General features: G+C 49.4%; 1 protein-coding gene across 1 annotated transcript in view; it reads left to right on the top strand.

The window, feature by feature from the left end:
* DFNA5 (deafness, autosomal dominant 5) overlaps positions 1 to 20,430 on the top strand; it is a 56,625-nt gene that overhangs the window by 27,076 nt on the left and 9,119 nt on the right. Inside the window, exons 3-5 of the mRNA XM_012640733.1 lie at positions 11,647 to 11,818; positions 12,265 to 12,385; positions 18,378 to 18,542. Coding sequence (XP_012496187.1) covers positions 11,647 to 11,818; positions 12,265 to 12,385; positions 18,378 to 18,542 — 458 coding nt within the window. The remainder of the gene's footprint in view (positions 1 to 11,646; positions 11,819 to 12,264; positions 12,386 to 18,377; positions 18,543 to 20,430) is intronic.

The raw sequence follows: 20,430 nt of genomic DNA, 5'->3' as shown, positions 1-20,430 counted from the left end.
CTCTTGCTCAGGAGAGTCTCAAACTCCTGACCTCAAGCGATTCTCCCGCCTTGGCCTCCCAGAGCTCTAGGATTACAGGTGTGGGCCACCTCACCAGGCCTGGAATAGACTACCTTTAAGGTTTTCTCCTGGCTAAATGTCTGCAAGTGAGTGGATTCCGGAGTGCACATACCAGCTCCTTCCCCTTGAGTGCTGGGCCTTGGTCCCAGCTGTTTTCCATTTTGTGTTTTCCTAGCTATTTGGGGATTGAGGTGGGTATTACCATAAAGGCACATCCCACTTTCATTCTTTGTCGTATTGTAAAGTGAATTTTGGTAAAGCAGATGACATTTTCCTAAGTATCCATGGTAATGAGAAGGTTGGTTTTTCCTTAAGAACTCCAAATTAAATAAATTGTATGAAAATAGCATATCATGAAAGCAATGGCCTGGCCATAATAAACTTTCACAATTATTTAAAATATTTAAAAATTACACCGAAAGTTGTATTATATCAAAATACTTACAAATTCTACAAGTTTTATATATGAGGCATTTTTTAAAAAATGCTATTCTTTTTTATGGCCTTTATTTGACCTCTTGAAAGCTGTTGCAGTAGTTCCGATGAGTACTGCTTCAATATGCTATTAACTCTAATTTTATTTGGGAGTTTTTCAGGGGGAAGGATTTGAGGGCCCAAGTTTTTCTTGAAAAAAACCAAGTTTGACCTGGGCTTCTTTTCTACTTGATCGAGCAATTTCCCTGGCACAAGCAGAGAGTTCGAAAATCACCCCATTTGTGTCTGTGCTTTACTCAGCTCTGGCCTCGTTATTTTTAATAAATAGAGTTTGTGCCTAACAAGGCGACGACTCTGTCCGCGTGTACTTTGAGAACAGGAGTCCTGAGTCCAGTCTTGCCGCTGTTTCTCCTCCAGGGCCAGCCTGTGTGTTGTCAGAATACACTGACAGGTTGAGGGCACCCTGAGGTCTGGGAGCAGGAGGTGGCAATGCCTCCTATGTGCTTCTGCTGTTGGCAGGTGGCAGTATTTTTAGGCCAGTTGCAGGGTGGTAAACTTCAGGCTCATTTAAAAAAATTAAAACAACTGGTGTGGAAACATATAGAAGGTTTAAGGAATAATATAATAAATGCTAAGATACCACCTCCCACCCAGCTTAACAAGAGTTTTTCTATAACACATGGACTGCCACATTGGAAAAAAAAATTTTAAACTTGGGGCCACAGTGTTTTATTACGAAAATAGATTAAAAACTTCAAAACAATCCTTTCTAATTTAATGAAAAAATTTATTTCTTATTGTTTTTTGTGCGTGAGTTACATGCAACTTGAAAAATCGTTCACTCAGCTCCCAAGGTGAAGAGACATGTGAGTTACATATGCTTCATGAGGCCCCGGGCTCAAAACTAGTGTGAGTTAAATACAACTCACATGGCAGTTAATGTGTTAAACCAAGACACAGGAGCCATCTTTTTCTGCCTTCACTGCCCAGGATCTCCTTAGCAAAATGGAATTAATGCTTCTGGGAGAATTAAGTGAGAGCATACGCGGGGCATGTAGAACAGTGCCTGGCATGTGGCAAGTTCTCATTAACTGTAGCTCTTAGTGTTAACACTTCCAATAAGCGTTGCTGTCACTCCTAGCCCCACGCCCAGCCTGGTTAGCAAGCCTGGGGAAGGCTAGAACTCTCGGGAGGAAAGGTGTGCTCGGCATGCTGTGAGCAGGGCAGGGAGATGCGGAGCTTCAGAAGTGAGATGAAGTGGAGTCTGGGAGTTTCTGACACGCGGTGTTTCTGATGCTCGCCGCCTGTGTTGAAGATAGGTAACTGTGCAGTCTCCGCGCCGAACTGCAGTGCAGGTCGGAGCAGCAGCAGCTTGTGTACCATCCAAAGTGAGTGCTGACCCAGACATGTAGCTGTGCCATGGAGAAGTCTGGAAAGCACACAGGATGTTCTTTGTACATGTTTTGTTTGTAGTGGGAGATGCTTTTTGATTAAGATATATGGAGCCCTCGAACAATATCAGTAAGATCTTTCTGGGCCTTGTTCTGGCCACTGTATTCTTTATGGAAAGCACGGCTCTGAAACTCAAGGCCCCACCAAATCCACTCTTTGTAAAGGATGTCTTTCCTGAGACCTTTAGGCCACACCGTCTCTATTCTATCTGAAATTCAGTCAGTTTATTGTCATTTTTTTCTAAATTATTCTGTTTCCTGGTCTTGGTTTTAGCGAGCCCCCCTGGAAGCTCGTCTAATCTTGTCAGACCCTCCGTGGTTTCCTTTCACTGGGTAAACACAGCCCACTGGTAATTCCCCACTCCATGCTGGAGAGAAGGGCTGGGATGCTTTCCAATACTTGTTCCCAGGAATGGTTTTTGTCTTTTTGTAGAAATTTTCTTGTCCTATGACAAGAGCTGTACTTTTAAATTCTACTTCAGATTTTTTGTAGAGATGGGGTCAAGCTATGTTGCCTAGGCTGGTCTTGAACTCCTGGTCTTGAGCGATCCTCCTGCCTCCGCCTCCCTAAGTGCTGGGGTTACAGGTGTGAGCCACCATGTCAGCCTCAGGTCTTTTTGGAAATAGTAGAATTTAAGTCCTAACAAGAGACATTCAAGTACTATTTTTTCCAAGATTGATAGACATTTTTGTATTTCATCAAATCCAAGATGTCATCCATTGTAAGATGCACCATTATTTTATGTACCACTAAGAAAGAACACTGCCAATTAAACCATACCACCCGTCAATTTTAAAACAGCCTGATTCAGAGATAATAAAACATGGGGAAAAAAAGTGTATGTCTCAGAATTGCTGAGCTACGGTGTCCACAGTTGGGTTGGCTGGAATGAGTCATAAGTTGGAGTTCAGTTGAGCAGACATTTTTTCCTCTTGGGCTTTTCATGCAGTGTCTGACACAGGGACTCAAGCCGTCACTGCACTTCTCATCTCCTCTCTAAACCCTCGAGGAGCTCGTGGTTGAGGCGTGGGTCCAGCTGTCTCAGCCAGGAGCCTGGGTGTCAGATGTGGCTCCTTCCTCACCTTCTCTGCTACAGCTGTCTCTCACAGTCCATTCTGCCTCTTAAATATTGGTTTTACCTGTTCCCAATGCCCCAGCCTCACCTCGACTAGCCATCTCTTACCTGCCCTAGCCCCGCCCCTCCCAGCTAAGTCTCTGCAGGGCAACCAATCAGATCCCAGCACTGCCTGGCCCACACCCTTCTGTGCTCTCCTGGTGTCCCCCTCACGTTCTCCAGGCCCGTCCCCGGAACAGGCCCTTCCTCTGAATGAACCTCAGTTCCTGGAATTAACACTCCAGGCCCTCCCTCACCTCCAAGCCTGGGCTGCAGGCTCCTTCTGGCCACACACACTCACTCCCTCTGCTACTCCCAGACGTTTCCTAATTATTCTAATTATTCTTATAATTATTATTCTAATAATTATTCTAATTATTCTTTATGCTTCAGATTAGTCGCCACTTCCTTCAGGACCCGCGCCACCCCATGCTTCCCCAGCTGGGATGCTAACCACCCGATGGGTGTGTTGTAACTGCCTGAGTCTATGTCTGTGTCCCTCCTGGAACGTGCCTCTCTTGTTCGCCACGGGGTCTGGCACGGTGCCTGCTGCGTACTGAGCGCTGTTTGGTTGAAAGGATAATTGGTTTATCTTCATTTTGCAACTGAGGATCCTGAAATGCAGAAATTAATTAGTTTGCCTGGACTCCGGATTTAAGGCCAGATCCACAAAGCATACGAATTTTCTAGTCCAACTTCTATACTCAGAGCTTGGAAAGAGAAAAGCGTCCCAAGGACTCCTGCCTGAATTCACCTCTCCGCATCAGCTTGTTCGGTTCATCATCTTTCGGGCCTGCTGCATCTCATCCACTGGTTGCAGTTAATTAACTACGCGTCGGAAAGGTTGAATGGCTGTAACTGCTCAGTCCTGCTCCCCTTTCTCTCTCCCTGTGTTGTTGTCTGTGAGTAGATGAGGAGGTAGAGACCATACTGTGGACAGAGGCAGAGCAGTCATAGTGTGGGGGTGGCCTCGTCGCTCTGGTGATGATGTGCAGTTAGTGTTATGCCCCAATTTTGATTTTTCCAGCAATTTTCAATCCTGAAGTCGTCTTCGTCACAGCAAACGAGAGAAAGTGAGTAGGGCTTTTCTCACTATTTGGAAGTGGAGGCCGCCCCAGGGCACAGTTGTTGAAGTCTCTAGAGGTTTCCTGTCCCCGGTTCCCGGTGACCATCTCTGGTGTGGGGGAAGTTTCTGTTGGGGCTGAAATGGGGACGGCTGGTTGGCACTGAGGACCCAGTGCTGGCTTCTTCGGTTTCCAAGAGGATCCTCTGCTTGTCTCTGGGAAGCTTGAGCAGAAAGGCTGCTTGTTCATTAACAGTCAAGCACACATTAAGTACCTGCTGTTTGCAGGGCCCTAGAGGCCCAGGAGGGAGAGGGAAGACAGAGCTTCTGGGGATGTCGCTGAGCAGGTTCTCATCCTGCGCCTTGCTAGTCATGTACCTTCGGGTCTTTGGCTTATGAGTTTCTGCTTCTTGTCCTTCTGTGAAATGAGGGTGACAGTAACTTCACGTACCAGTTAGTGTCTAGTTGCAAAGAACATTTGTTACTATCTCGCATAAGAAAACAGCCGAAAGCAGGGTGAGTCCCAGTTAACCAAATGAACTAACGTGCAGCGGCTCTGTGTACCCCCATGGCAGCCCCCACCTGTTGCTTGTCCTGGCAGCCCAAGTTCTCTCTGTCCCTAAATGGCAGCCACATTGCAGACAAAGTCCAGAGGCAGAAAAGTGGTCTCTTCCTTGAGCCTCTTAAGACAGAGTAAAACCTGGGAACCCCCAACAGACTTTGCCTCAGGTCTCAATGGCCCCCAATACCTGTAAGAACCCTGGAGCTACAAGGTTGGCCGAGAGACAAATCAAGACTTGTTGGGAGGGCTACCCCCGCCCCAAGGCCCTTAACCAAACTGGGGAGCAGCTAGAGGTGCCCCCAGTCCCAGTGCGGAGGGCTCGGAGCCTCCAGGCGCAGGTGCTCAGGGCAGCCCCGTGGGAGCAGCACAGACGTGGCCTCAGGGCTGCTTTCCTCCCTCCTCCTCAGGAAGCTTAAAGGGACCAATGGAGCAGCCCCTTGGAGGGGAAATAGGTGGATGAAAGAGGCAACGGCACCTCTATTCAGGATTTTAGGGGGCAGTTACCATAATTAAACTCTAATCACGGGCTTGGGGGGTGCTTTGCCACCTCTCTAGACTATAGGAGGTTGGTTATCATGAGAGGAGACTTTTCTGCTTCTCAAAGTGTCAGAAGGGCAAGCGTCAAGTTTACGGGCAGCGTCCATGGACCTGATTCTACTCTACAGCTGGGCTGTGAACACACGTGTGCTTCTCTTTTGACTGCAGCTTTAGCCAATAAATCAAAACTCTTTGGGAGAAATATCTGAATTACTAAAGCCTTAATCATCAATATATGTCTCTATTGCTGTGGGTAATTCTTGCTTAGTATTCTGGCCACGGCAGGCTGGCCACCTTCTTGTGGCTCCTTTAAATGTCCCCATCTCTGTTCCTGGGGAGATACTGACACCAACTCTGGCAGTATTGCACTGTTTCTTCAGAATGCATTTGTACCTTCTGCCTCTTGTTGGCTTTTATTATAGAACAGCGTAGTAGAAAAAGTGCTGGCCTCAGATCAGAAGGTGTATGTCCTGATTTGGGCTCTGCCACTGATGTGCCGTGTGGTTCAGGTGCGTCTGGAACCTCTCAGGGTGTTTGTCATTAATAAGCAGAGATGTTGGATTAGATCCCGGTGATCCGAGCCAGCCCCCTCCCGTGCCCGTGCAGACGCTGCCGATTAATCACGGCTTTCGTGCTCTTTCCTGCCTCCAACCCAGCCTCAGTCTTAGAATCCTTCCCCGACCTTTGGGCAGCAGTCGCTGGCAAGTGGAGCAGAGGTGGCACTCAGGATGAAGTCGATTTTCCAGCCCAGAGCTGGATAATCCCCTGGGTCTCATAGTTTTATAATTTCTCCACAGCAGACACAACAAAAACTCCTACTCTGTCATGAGGGCCTCTAGTTTTTGGAGAGCCTCATTGGAACTCCACTGAAACTGTTCCTTAAGGACGTGTTACTGTCAAGCGTTATTACAGAAGAGGATCGTGCCAACGGTGGCAGCCTTGGTCTCGTTCGCTGAGAAGCGAGCGTCTGGCCCGGTGCCTGGAGTGTCGGGGGAGTCAGCGTTTGTGGGGATGAACGGAGGAAAGTTGGGGCGAGGGGTCTGCATGGGAAAGCACGCCCTCCCGTCTCTGCCGCCTTTATGCTTTGGAAAAGAAAGCTGCCTCTCTCCTTTCGGATATTGTCAGAGTTTTCAAAGTCTCCTCTGGATTTCTTTTCTGTGAGTTTGCAATTTGGCTTTGAAAGACTTAGAAGTAGAGAAAATGAAAATTAAAGCTTCAGTCTGGGAGAGGAGGCAGCTTCATTAGGACTGGGCCTGGGGAGCTGATGGATGTCTTAGCAGCCTCCCTTCCCGCTGGGCTGCTCTGGCCCACGGCCTGGTCCCCAGCAGCCGTGCCAGGCTCTGAGCCACGCGTCCCTCCCTCCGTCACTGCCTGCTGCCTGCCAGCAGCTCCTGTCCTGCAGCCATGTAGCCATTTTCTTAGTCGCTTTCAGTGCCCTCTCCCGGCTGAGGGCTCACCTCATGAAGCATCCTGCAGACTGTGGCCGTGTCTCTGAGCAGCCTGAGGGATCTTGCCTTGGCCTCCCTGCTAATAGTGGAAGGAAAGAAACATTTACGGAGCAGCTGCCTTGTGCCGGGTAGAGTGTGGGCCACTTTGTGCAAGACCTCGCTCTCTGTAACCCTCGTAGCAAGGTCACGTTTTACAGATGTGGAAACTGAGCCTCGGGACTGGAGGTAGTAACCCGGCTAGTAGGAGATTAAGCTGGGAACCAACTCAGGTGTTTGTGGCGCACAGGCCTGCCGAGTACACGGGGCGGGAGGAGGATCTCACAGAGGGGCTGGGGGTGGAGCCGGCAGGTCCAGTGAGGGAGGAAAGGGAGTGTCTCCCCTTCATTCGCCTCCACACCTGCTCCTTTGGATCTGGCCCTTTGTCTTTGACGATGTTATGCCTTTGTCTTCCTGGCCTCCCGTTCCTGCTTTCATGTTGCTGTCCCCCAGGAGGAGCAAGGCGCCTCTGCTGTTGGAGGCTGCCCTCAGAAATACGTATGAAGCAGGTGGGGAACACCTGGTTGCTCATTTTCTTGTGGGGGTGCTCCTGCCCTGTTGCTCCCATGTGTTTGCACTGACCCCTGGCTGGGCTAGGGGAGAGGGTCTCATTTCAACCCTGCCCTTCAGGCTATATGTGATAAATTATTCATTTATCCCCCAAGTGTGCGGATAGCGCAGGGCTGGGCACCAGTAAAAGGGGCAAGGTACGCTGTCCTTCTCGAGCTTACAGTCTGTGCAGAAAGTTTTTTTTTTTTTAATTGAATAATCTATTCATATGGTTTAAATGTCAAAAGAGAAAAGGTGAAAATTTCCTTCCAGACGTCTAGTTGCTACCCGAGAGGCAGCCACTGCCAACAGTTTCTTGTGTCTCTTTCTAAAGCCATTCTGCCTGTGTCGTTCAGGGCCTCTTACCAGGCCAGGGAGAGAGGAAGCCGGTCAGGACAGCCCGGGGAAGAGCTGTCTGAAGGCACAGGCTGCTGCCGTCGGGGTGGGGACAGGGTCAGGGAGCACAGGCAGTGTGGATGTTCTGAGAAGGATGTCCAAAGGATCTGGATGCGACCCTCCCTCCCAGCCGCTGATCTGGTTAGGCAGGCAGGATGTGGACATGTGGAAGTGGACAGAGCAATACAGGAGTGAATAGAGACCAAGGTCACGTTCCTAGTGCAGCCGAGGGTGCTGTCACCCAGAGGAGGGAGGGAGACTGCAGCTGCGGGCTATTGTGAAAGTTCTAGATGGGCTTCTTAGTTGTGTGACTTTGGTAACTGCTGTCAGCCTCTCAGAACCTCTTTTTTCTTCATTTCTGAAACCCCTAATCCAGGGTTTTAAATGTTTTTGTTTCTTGAACCCCATTAGCAGTCTGAAAACCCATGGACCTCCATAAATGTACATAGGAAAATGTGTAAGATTATAACAAACAAATTACATTGAAATATGGCTGGTTTCCCCACTCGTTGGGCCCAGGGAGCCCTGTCTTGTGGCGATTCCTGGTCTGAGTGGGGCCGGGGCCAGGGTCTGGCTCCCTAGGGCTGCTGGGTGTGCACTGGGGGACACTGTTCCCAGGGGAGCACCTGTTCCCGGCTGGCCTGCTTGGGGCCTGGCGGAGGTGACTAGGACAGGAGGTGAGGAGGAATTCCCTCTGGAGATTGCTTTGCAAAGAGTCAAAGTAACAATCCGTTTTGCCTGGTGAGTGGCTTCCCTGCTTCCCCATGAGGCCTCTCCTAACTGAAGATGATTAGATTTGTCCAGCATTTGGTTTCCAAAAGGTGGCAGCACTGTCCTGGCAAACGGAATCCCAGAGACTTGGGTGGAAATGTCTGGTCCTCTTCACAGCCGGTGAGATAGCTGTCCTCACAGCCCTGTGACTGTCTCCTCCCCAGTCACCTAAATCTTAGCTTCAGACACGGGCCCTCTCCCTGGTGGGGCTGCCCTCAGGGCCCTTCTGAGGGCACTGACGCTTTGAAGGAGCTGGGCTGGACCCAGCACCCACCCCGGGACTGTCTTGCCATCAGCTGCAGAAGGAAGTTCCATGCCTGCCGCAGACTGCTGCCTCTCTTTTGGTGTTTTGGGGTGGGGATTCCTGGAAGGAAGTGGGCATTTTAAGTAACGGAGTCTTGGGTGGTCTAGGCTAAGCTTTTGCTTTTCAAACACTTTCATGTTAGTCGAGAGCAGCGTCAAGTGTTTCGGGGAGTCTGGTGAAGGCACATAGCTGTGCAGTGATTTCCGATCCGGTGGAGTCACATCAGACTCCTGAAGGCGGCCTTGTATCCTCTGCCATCAGTTATGAGGTTGTCACCAGGCAGGATACCACTGCCTCTGACGGGGTCTCCAAATGGGGATGAGCCAATACCTTAACTGTAATTGAGGGTATAGATTTTCAAGAATCTGCTACAAGATAGAATGTTGTACAACAGAAGAAGAGACCTTAGAAAGGGAACATTTGCATACACGTTCTGACTGGTGGATACAATGGCTTTTATCTTTAAAATCTCTGCCTGTAGGACCAGAACACAACTCCTTCGGAAGATTCACATCTACATGTCATTGTTTAAACCAAACTGCTAATCCTCCATCTTCGATGTGTTTTCTCTCTTTCACACACACATGTGCACGTATCCATTTGCACATTCATTAACGCAAATAGAAAGAGGAAAACACCCACAAGCGTTATTTATTCATTTATTCCCATGATATTTACTGAGCCCTTCCTATGCACCAGGTACTCATCTCGGCCCTAAGATATGCAGCAAACAAGACAGCACAGTCCCTACCTCTGTGGAATTTATATTCTAGATGGAGGAGGCAGGGAGTGAACAAATGAAGGAATGAGCTAGGAAAATATCACATGGAGATGTAGCATGACGGGAGTGCAGGGAACGCCTCCCAGGAGGTGACCGAGGCGTCAGTGAGATGCGGTCGGGGGCGTGGAGCTGAGGCCTTGGGGTGAGCATGCGCTTGGCGTGTTTAAGGCACAGAGAGAGGGCTGGAAGGTGAGGTTGACAGGGAGTAGGGGCCGGGTCATGTAGGCCTCATAGGCTGGGTGAGGAGTTGACATGGGGTGTAGCCATGGAAGGCTTTTAAGAAGTGAGTGATGTGAAAAAATACCTCTGACCCAAGTAAGCAACTCATGAAGTGCACACATTGGGGCTTTTTTTGTGGGCCTCGTAGAGGAGCACGTGAGGATGGCTGGAGTCAGCTAGAGTCACCGTGGCATTTAACTCTTGGGCACATGCCAACGGCGTACTGCCATGTCATCGAAACCCTAACACGACCCCATAAGAAGGGCATTGACGCCATCAGTTTATCGATGAGCAAACCCAGGTGCAGAGGTGAAGCCATCCCTCAAGGTCACCCAGCGAGAGGGCAGGGCTGGGGTTTGAACCCCAGCCAGGCAGGCTCAGAGCGTTCTGTTTTATATTCCTTCTTGGAAGTGGAGTCCGTGGGCAGCTTTGTGGTTGTTATCAATATGTTTTTATTACATGTGAAACACTTTTACAATTTGTATTTCCTTGATAAGTACTATGATTGAATCAGTTTTTCATATGTCTTGTTTTTTTTTATTTTTGTGGCAAACTGTATATAAATAACGTTTGCTACTCTAACCATTTTCGAGTGTATAATTCAGTGGCGCTAAGTACAGTCACACTGTGGGGCAGCCATCACCACTCCCCATTTCTAGAATTTCTTTATCACCCCAAACAGGCACTCAGGCCATCAAGCACTTGCTCCCCCAACCACTGGCAACCTTGAGTCTACTTGCCGTCACCATGAACTTGCCTATTCTACACGTCTCATATAAGTGGGATCCTACGGTATTTGGCCTGGCCTACGTGACTTAGCGTAATGTCTTGAAGACTCATTCATGTCTAGCGTGTATCAGAACTTCAGTCCTTTCCGTGGAATGTAATATACGTGAATATACCACATTTTGTTTCTCCGTTTGCTGACGGACACTCGAGTTGTTTCCACCCAGGGCAGGTTATGACATTGAGATGACAGTAGCTTTTCCAGCTACTCACTCCAGTCCTGGGGCTACTTTCTGAAACCCAAAGAATCTGAGTGTGCCCGAAGCGGGCGAGCCAGCACTGCACGTGGTGGCAGAGGGCCGAGCTCTTCAAGGGGACTGACCTCGGGCGGTTTGGAAAGACGCTGCAGGATAGACGCTGCAATTCTTGTTGTGCTGATACCAACTCTAATTTGATTCTTTTCCTGCCCGTTTCCTAGAATCATAGTGTTGAATGAGATCCCCAGAGAGGGTATTTCATTTGTTTGCTTCTAGGCATGAAATTTTCTCTCCTGTAGATAGAAATTTAGTCTGTTCTTGAAATTCTACAGAATTTCGAGGGGCTGGGTGGGGGCTCAAGTCTCTGCTGAGTGACCCTGGCCCGGCCATGCCTAACTGGCCTCAGTTTCTCCGTATGTAAAATGAAGTAAAGCTCCTTCTAAGAGATTAAAGGTTAAGAAGTTCCTTTTTAGTTCAAATCTAATTTCCTCCTTGCTACTTTAAGCCTGTTCCTTTCTCCTCTGTGAGAAGCATGTGGCCACCGTTCCCCTATAATAACCTTTATTCCCCGGCCCACGGCTGTGGCGTCTGACATCCTTCAGCTCTGATTAAATAACGAAGCGGAGTTCCCAGGGTCCAAGGCAGATGGATTGCAGTTCCCCTACTGCTTGGTTTTCTTTTCTTTTTTCTTGACAACACAAGCTGCTGTTTGACCGAGCCCCCGTTCCCTCTGGCTTTCAGCCTGTTCCCCTGGCCTTGGGAGAGTGTGGTTTATGCCTTTCCAGGTGACCTGGCCCCTCTTTCATCACCTGGAAGTTAACTAAGCTGTTGTCACCTGTTTGCTCCCCAGCCTCCCCCTGTGCAAGAGGAGAAAATTCGCTCTGCGTCAAGGTCCCCTGAGGCAGAGGGCCACTCACAGCCATTTTTCTCTTTCAGAACAATCAATCTGAAAAACCCCATTCTGCAGCAGGTGCTGGAGAGGAGGAATGAGGTCTTGTGCATCCTGACGCAGAAGATCATGACGACACAGAAGTGTGTGATCTCTGAGCACGTGCAGGTCGAGGAGAAGTGTGGTGGCATGGTGGGCATCCACACCAAGACCGTGCAGGTACATGTCCAGGGGTCCTGAGGGCAAGGCCACGGTGGCCCATGTGGTCCCAGCCATGGTGACCTGGGTCAGGGGGGTTTTTTGGAGGGTGTCTTCACTCGTCAGGACTCTTTCTTTGTGAGATAACAGAAATCCAACTCGGATTGGTTTAAATGAGCAGCAGTTTATTGGCTTGTGTAGCTGAAACATTTGAGGCAACCTAGCTTCAGTCACTGGATCCAGGACTTGAGGACATTGTGAGCTGCCTTCCCTGGGCTTGGTTCCCTCTCAGATAGGCTCTCTCCGTGTGGTGCCCGCAGCTCTGGGCTCTTACCTGACTTCCCACTCGGGTCTGGGCATTTTCTCAGCCTCTCTTGAGCACAAGGCGTGAGGCTGGACACGGGGGAGGCAAAGAGAAGCCAGGGAGGCCTGAATGCATAGGAGGCAGCGTGTGCTCTCGCCCACAGGTGTCAGCGACGGAGGATGGCAGCCTCGTCAAGGACACCAACGTGGTGCTAGAGATCCCAGCTGCCACCACCATCGCCTACGGCGTCATCGAGTTATATGTGAAACTAGATGGCCAGTTCGGTGAGTGCCACCTTCTGAGGGTGCAGAGGGATCCCCTATGTTCCCCAGAGGTGCACACATGTGGAGGGTCCCCTACTGCTTTGGGGACTGTGGCACAGAGGCCAGAGATGCCAGGACGGGTGGTCTGCACTGGGGGGAGCTTTGGTGAGGAATGCCTGGGGGCAGCATCACCCTCTCCCCCAGACCTCAGTGTGGGGCACAGCAAAGGGGTGAGGACGTGTCTCTGCAGGCGGACGGGTGGGCAGCAGCCCCGTTCCCCGACATTCTGTGACATCTCAGGCAAGTCGGTGAGTCTTGCGGAGCTTAGCTTCCCCGTGTCTGGAAGGAGAAGGACATTTCCTCCCGGGGCTGTGGTGAGGACTAAATGAGATGAGGCCTACGACATGCCTGGCACAGTGGTTCCACCTTATCTGTTAATAATATTGTCATCATTATTGTTGTCCCACCCTCCCTCCCTCAATATGAAGCCAAAAATGCTGAACTCGACCTTTCTGTGCTCATATCAAGTGTGTTCAAAGTGTGGAGAGCCTGCTCGTTGGTTGTCATTGTATGGAGAAAATTCGAGCTCTTGAGCTAGTGTCTGCCCATCCTAGGCACTCATAGCCCCTTCAAGCCTCGTGTTCCCAATGGGAAGAGCTTGTGTTGATCCCCAGAAATCTGTGTGGCTGCTTCTTGGGGACATGAATGAGGAAATAGAATAAACTGCTGTTCACCTTTTTAGGTGTGATAATGATATGGTTATATTTATAAAAACAAGTCTTCTTTTAGAGATTCATACAGAAACATTCAGGGATGCAGTGGTAACATGTCGAACGTCAGTGGAGTGCGGATGAGCGAGCGTGCGCAGGGTGGGGCAGAGGCGGAGAGCAGTGGCTGAGAGCGACGGCGGCTGGAGCCGGGCGGCGGGAGGTGCAGGTTCACCATACCACTTTCCCCATTGTGCAGTGTGTGACATTTTCCAGGACACTTTTAAGAAGTGCCGTGATAGACCATGCACATGCCTGTTGCCGTCTCCTGCTCCTCCCCCACTTGGAAAGGAGGAGGAAGCCTTCCGTGAGGCAGCTTGTACGCTCACCACGCCCACGCCAGTGACCACGGCATTCGGCGACGGCCACGGGGACGCAGAGCAGGAGGCTAAGTGTCCTCGCGTGACACTCCTGACAAGCTACGGGGTGTTTGAGGATCCGTGGGAGAAACAGCGGGTCATGGGATGAAGGCCCCAAGCCTCCCTCTCTTGTAGATGAAGCAGCCTAGTGGTTAGGGAAGTGAAATGATTTATCCAACGTGACATAAAGAGAAGGGGTCAGTTTTAAGAAATTGGTGTGGAGCGGTAGGCCAGGGTCCAAGAAATACCAAGAGTACCAGGAATGGTGACCTACGTCCTTTAGGCTCATAGTTGCCAATTTTGAGTCATCCTGGGCCTGTGGGTTGTTATTTTATTCTTTGGAAGACTTTTGTCTTCCAAACAGTGTGATGAAGATGATTAAATTGTCCCTCTGGTTTCTGTTATCAGGATGTGATAAGCAGTGTCATCACGTGCACTCACGTGTTCCGAATGCTTATGCCTTGGTTGTCCTGTCCAGCCTGATTGGTGGTCAGTGGTCAATGTGTCACTCTCCCCACCAGCTTTATTTAGGTATAATTGACAACTATTGTATATATTCAAGGTGTACATGTGACGATTTGATAGATACATTGTGAAATGATCGTCACCACAATCAAGCTAATTAACACATCCATCGCCTCACATAATTATATTTGGTGTGGTTGTGTGTGGCGTGAGGATACTTAAGATCTGTGTTCTCAGCAAATCTCAATTGCAGTGGCTCACGCCTGTTATCCCAGCACTTTGGGAGGCTGAGGCAGGAGGATCGCTTGGGACCAGGAGTTCAAGACCAGCCTGAGCAACATAGCAAGACCACATCTCTATAAAATTAAAAAAAAAAAAAAAAAGCTGGGTGTGGTGGCTCAGGCCTGTAGTCCCAGCTACTCGGGAGGCTGAGACAGGAGGGATGACCTGAGCCCAGGAGTTTGAGGTTGCTGTGAGCTATGATGATGCCACTCTAGCCTGAGCAACAGAGCGAGACACTATCTCAAAAAAAAAAAAAAAAAAAAAAAATCTCAAGTATATAATACAATATTATTACTATTAACTATTGCCACTGTGCTGTATAATACATTAGATCCCCAGAACTTATGCATCTCACAACTGAAAGTTTTACCCTCTGACCAACATCTGCCCATTCTCTTTCCACTTCCTTCCCACCCTACTGGTAACCACTCTTTTCCTCTCTGTTTCTGTGGGTTTCACTTGTTTAGATTCTTCTGCACATAAATGAGATCACACAGTATTTGCTTTCCATGTCTGGCTTATTTCACTTGTATAATGTCCTCCACATTCATCTGTGCTATCACAAATGGCAGGACTTTTTTTTTTTAATGGCTGCCTAGTATTCCATTGTGCATGTATACGACATTTTCTTTATCTAGTTAGTCATCTGTCAGTGGACACTTATATCATTTCTGTATCTTGGCTATTGTGAGTAACGTTGCTTTTGAAAGGCCTTCTGAAATCTCGGGGCACACCCAGGAATGCCGTGAGCACTCTGAGGACTCTCTGGTGGTGGGGTCCCAAGCCCAGGCTGCCACTCTAGGCAGTGGTCCCCATGTGAGCTCCCTCCTGTTTGTCTCAGAAGGTGACCGGACCCTACCCTGCATACAGCCCTGTTGGCGTGGCCTGTTGCTTCCATGGGGCCCTCTTTTTTCTCAGATGCCAGATGAAAGACACACAGCCTGGTCTGGCATGGCTCCCCTGTTTGCATTTCAATTTCAAGCCTTTTATCTTTGTTTGCTTCTGCCCTCTTTGAAAATAAACTCCTCTTTGTGCTGCCAAGAAGAGGTACCCTAGGGACATCTTGACCATTCCTTTTGCTCATTGCTGCAAGCCTGGCCCTGGGGGGCAGCTCTGTGGCCAGTTTCCACTGCCCAGCGCAATGCCTTTGCAGCTCGTTGGTTGCACCACTGGGTGACTCACTGCCTGACTCTAAACCAGTTTTGCTTTTCTTTTCTTTTTTCTTTTTTTTTTGCTGCTCTGTTGCCTGTGCCACATAATGTTCTGATACGGCTTATAAACATAAACCTGCAGGGGCTGGAAGGGCTCTTAAGAGGCTGCCTGCTCTCTCCTCCCACCTCCCGGATGGGATTGCATTTGACAGGGACCCAGGCTGTCCTCTGAAACACCTCAGCTCCCTCCGTGTTGCTGTTGGCGTGCTCCAGCCATGCTAGCTGTAGTATGACCCCTTCCTTCGCCAACAGCTCCCCTCTCTGGAGACACTTATGGCCGAGCAGAAACATCCTCTTATGATCTTGAACTTTAGCCTTGCACTTTTGTACATCTTGGCATTTGCTAGTGTCCTTTCGGGACACTGTACCTGAATCTGTGCACCTCTCCCCAGGCCCACTGCCCTGACACCATCTCCCTCCTGGCATCCCTTAGAGTCGGGGTCTCACTATGTTGGCTAGGCTGGCCTCAAACTCCTGGACTCAAGCGATCCTCCTGCCTCAGCCTCCCGAGCAGCTAGGACCACAGGCTTGCACCACCTTCTTTGGCTTCGCCACACACTCTTAACTGGCTTTTCTACTTTGAATTTTTCCTGTCTGTTCCATCCTAGCAATGCAGCGAATGTGCTTATTTTAAAATAAAATCTGGATCATTTCACTTACTTGCTCAAATACCCTTTTGTGGCTCCCTTTGTCCCAAGGACAAAGTTTGTGTTTCAAGGGCATTATGGACTCACCCCTGCGTGTCTCCAGCCCTCCCTCTCTGACCCAGGGATCTCGCCAAAGTGAGCCCACTCTCCAGACACACCACTGTCTCACCCCTGTGCCTGCTGCTGCTCTCTCCAGAGCATGCTCCGGCCTCTTTGCTTGGGTCCTGCCGAACCGTCAGGAGGCTGCTTAGGTGCTGCTTCCTCTAAGTCTTCTCTGGTTCTCTTTCTCTGTAATGGGGTTCAGGACACACGGCCCCAAGATATTTTAAAGTGAAGGAATTTGAGAAAACTGCAGAAGCAGAAAGGGCACTGTGACCTCCCCCTCACCCTTCTCCCCCGAAGACGTCACAGAGCCTCATGTGAAAGGTGCCCTCCGTATAGGTGGGGGAAGGGAGCAGCCTTATCTCGAAGACACAGGGACACAGAGAAAACCTGCACAAACAGGCCTCGCCGAGTCCCCCCGGGTTGATCACCATTTCATCGTCGTCTTTGGCCTGTCACATTTCTCCACTACTCTCCATCAAACCTAGCATACGATACTCAGGTTTAACTGTTTCTTCAGGTCTCCTTCCTTATGGAGGCTGCCACGTCACATAAAACTGATAGTGAGTAAATTTGTCTGCTTTTCCTTGGTAATCTGCCGTTTGTTATGAGGGCCTCAGCCGTGGACTAGGATGGGCAGGAGGAGAGCTATTCTCCTCCCCTGGCCCACTCTTACCACACCTACCGTCCAGACCTGGTTACGTCCTTCTGTGCGTACAGCTGCCAGCACAGGGGCTGGCGTGGAGTAGGGCTCCTCGCGTGTTTGCCGGATGGAAGGGATGAGTAAATGAAAGGGGACGAGGGAATCAGCAGTGGCTGCAGGGGGCTGTGCGTGGGTGAAGGTAAGAGCGTTGGTGCCGTGGACCCCTAAAATGCCAGTTGGCTCCGCATTACTCTGGGGGCCTGATAGGGCTGCTGGCAGGATTTGAGGCTATGAGAATGGTCGTGGCCCCTGTCCTCAGGGATCAAAGTCATGACCTGGGTGCGGGTTTGCATTTAGCCAGTGCAGTGGGTAAGTGCAAAGGGCGGAGGATCTGGGGCCCTGGGTGTCCAGTGATCGTGTCAGTTGAGTAAACCAGGGATTGTTTCACTTGCCTTTAGACAGACATTCTGTCTTCATGAGCATCATCAGTGCCCACAAGCAAATGAAAATATGTGCTAATACCCGTGTCTCCCACGTTTCATGCAAGTCCAGGCTCAGCCATATTTTTATTCTGTAGCTTTTGCTTAGGTCTGCTGATTATCAAATAGAGGTGTAGGGAGAATCCTAATTCTTGAGTTCACTTACTGTTCCTGCTTAGCAAGGACATAACAACTGTTACATTTCTACCCACAACTTAGATAACTGGGTTCTCAAATATGGAAGCGCTTGAGGAAATGTTTATTTTTGTTATTTAAAAACTTTTTATTATGAAAATTTTCACACGTGCAAAGTAGAGATGATCATATAGTGAACAATATCCAGCTTCAATGACAGGGCAACTCATGTCATCCACTCCACCACCTCCTTCCTCTCACACTGGAGTATTTTGAAGCAAATCCTAGGCATTGTATTGTTTCACCTGTAAATATTTCAATACCTTTAAATGATGAGGCTATTTAGAGACTAGTTTTGCCTTCATGTAAGTAGGTTTGTATGGAATGTATTCTTTTGGCTTCTTTCACTCAACATAATGTTTGTGAGATTCATTCATACAATTGCAGAAATGAGTTCATTTTTTATTGCTGTGTATTATATTTATTAATAAAAGTTAAGACTTCTTAAAAACATAACCATATACCATAACTACTTGTGCACCCAAATATAGTGACAATAATTCTTTAATATTATCCATGTTCAAATTTTCTCAGTTGTTTTATACATGGAAGGTTTCATTTATTTGTTTAGAATTGGTTTGTTCAAATCAAGTTAAGAAAATATATCCAATGTTCTAAAGATTGCATCCCGCCTGTTCAGAGAGTACCCAATAGAGAGCTTTATGTGAAGAACAACCATTTCTTCTGTATCTGTAGGAAGTAGCTGGTTTTTGGCCAAGCAGCATGATGTGTCGCAGGAATTGGGTTTTATGGGGAAAGGGTGGAAGTGTCTTCTGCCCCACCCCTCCCCCAAGTTAGGTAGGATATGTCAGCAAGGCCAGGCTGACCCTGTGCCTGGCTTGTCTCTTTCTCCTGCACTACAGAATTCTGCCTCCTCCGAGGGAAACGCGGTGGCTTTGAGCACGAAAAGAGAGTTGAGTCTGTCTACCTGGATCCCCCGGTCTTTCGAGAGTTTGCATTCGTGGACGTGCCAGATGCTGGGCATGGGACGTCTTCCCAGGACGGGCCGTTAAGTGTTTTAAAACGAGGTATTGCCGGCAGGGCGGGGCGTGAGCAGTTGGCCAGTTGAGCCCTGTATCCCAAGAGGTGAATGTGGCTTTCAGGATCAGTGACCCCTCAATGACTCACAGAAAACATGTGAAAAAAGAGAGGATGGTGCTGCCGAGTCCTGGTCCCCTCGGCAGGACTGACCGTGGTTGGGGCCTTGGGGAGCCCTGGTCTCGGGTGCCATGTTCTGAGGAAAGGTGGGAGAAAGACCCTACCCTTCTTTCAGAGCTAGAAGGCCGAGGAGGGAAGCTGTCAGGTCCTGGCGTTTGTCTTTCCTTGTAGCCACAGCAGCTCTGCTGACTGCTGAGAATAGCCAGTCACGGCAAGGACGGAGAACCCAAGTTTTGCATCTGTTTCATTATATCCCAGGCTTCATTGCCAAGACAAGCGACGCCTCGTCAGCCTTGCAGAATGCTGTCATGGAGCCTCTTTATCCACATGGCATGGGCTACATGGTGCCAAGGAGGAAGAGGGGGCAGGGCCTGTGACGGGCCTGTGGCAATTGCTTTTGCTCCTCACGGCATATTGTGTTTTAAAAAGATGGCCGCTTCTTGGTGGGATGCGGGGGTGCAGTGGATAGGAGAAGGAGGAGATGGACAAGGAAGAGGAGAAACAAATAATAGGGTAAGAGCTTAGTAAGAAAGAGCTGGGGACAGCCCAGAGCATGCTCTGGCTTGGAGGGTGACAAGAGAGACTCCCTCACGGAGCTTTGATGAGACCCAAACCAGAGGATGCTTTTGCTTCTGTAGCAAAAGTGTCAGTGTTGGAAGCGATGACAACGAAAGCCCGATCTTAAGCCTTCCCCCTCCTGGCTCCCTTGAGATGGATGGTTGGGTGTGATTTTCGGCTGCCACTTTAACGATGTTGTTATGGGTCAGCACCACAGCACGGTGGCCCCGCAGCCTCGAGCTGTACCACGGGACGTGGGAGGGCAGTGAGTGCTGCAGCTCTCTTACCACGGCCTTTCCCGCAGGCCCGCCCTTCAGTCGGCCGTTCCGTCAGGTGGGGAGCCGGGTGTGCTGGGCGGGAATGGGGTAGGGGCCTGGTTTTTGTGCCCTCGGAGCCTAGACCAACCAGCACAGCTCTTCTCTTCAGGCTGGGGTTGGCAAAGGTTGTTTCTGAACATGTTGGTTACTAATGTTATGTGTTCCTCTCTATGGGGCTTTCTACAACTGTTTGCTGGAATTTTCCATCAACACAGGTGGTGCACGTATGTATTAGTGTGCATCCCTGCAGATGAAAAGATGAGCTTTACCAAATCTTTAATTTATGAGAAGCTTTTGACCATTAAAAAAAAGAAAAAAGGCCGGGCACAGTGGCTCACGCCTGTAATCCTAGCACTCTGGGAGGCCGAGGCGGGCGGATTGCTCAAGGTCAGGAGTTCGAGACCGGCCTGAGCAAGAGCGAGACCCCGTCTCTACTAAAATTAAAAAGAAATTAATCGGACAACTAAAAATATATAGAAAAAAATTAGCCAGGCATGGTGGCACATGCCTGTAGTCCCAGCTACTCGGGAGGCTGAGGCAGAAGGATCATTTGAGCCCAGGAGTTTGAGGTTGCTGTGAGCTAGGCTGACGCCACGGCACTCTAGCCTGGGCAACACAGTGAGACTCTGTCTCAAAAAAAAAAAAGAAAAAAGAGGATTGCAGGGAGAGGGCTCCTAAGCCTCCTACAGAGGACATGAGTGACAGCATAATGGGCCTCAGCGCTCAGCTTGAGGACTCGTGAAGAAGGGAATGGATGGGAAAAGTGGAATTGCTGTGTTTGCCATGGAAATAGGGTGCCAGCTCCTTTGAAAAATGTGCATTAAATATTAAAGGGTACAAAATCTGCAATGTATTATAAGAAAGGATGTGAAAAATAACGTAT

Source organism: Propithecus coquereli, unplaced genomic scaffold, assembly GCF_000956105.1.
Source record: "Propithecus coquereli isolate 6110/MARCELLA unplaced genomic scaffold, Pcoq_1.0 Scaffold156, whole genome shotgun sequence".
NCBI lineage: Eukaryota > Metazoa > Chordata > Mammalia > Primates > Indriidae > Propithecus > Propithecus coquereli.
Note: the sequence above shows the minus strand (reverse complement) of the source record. Positions and strands in the feature narration are given on the sequence as shown.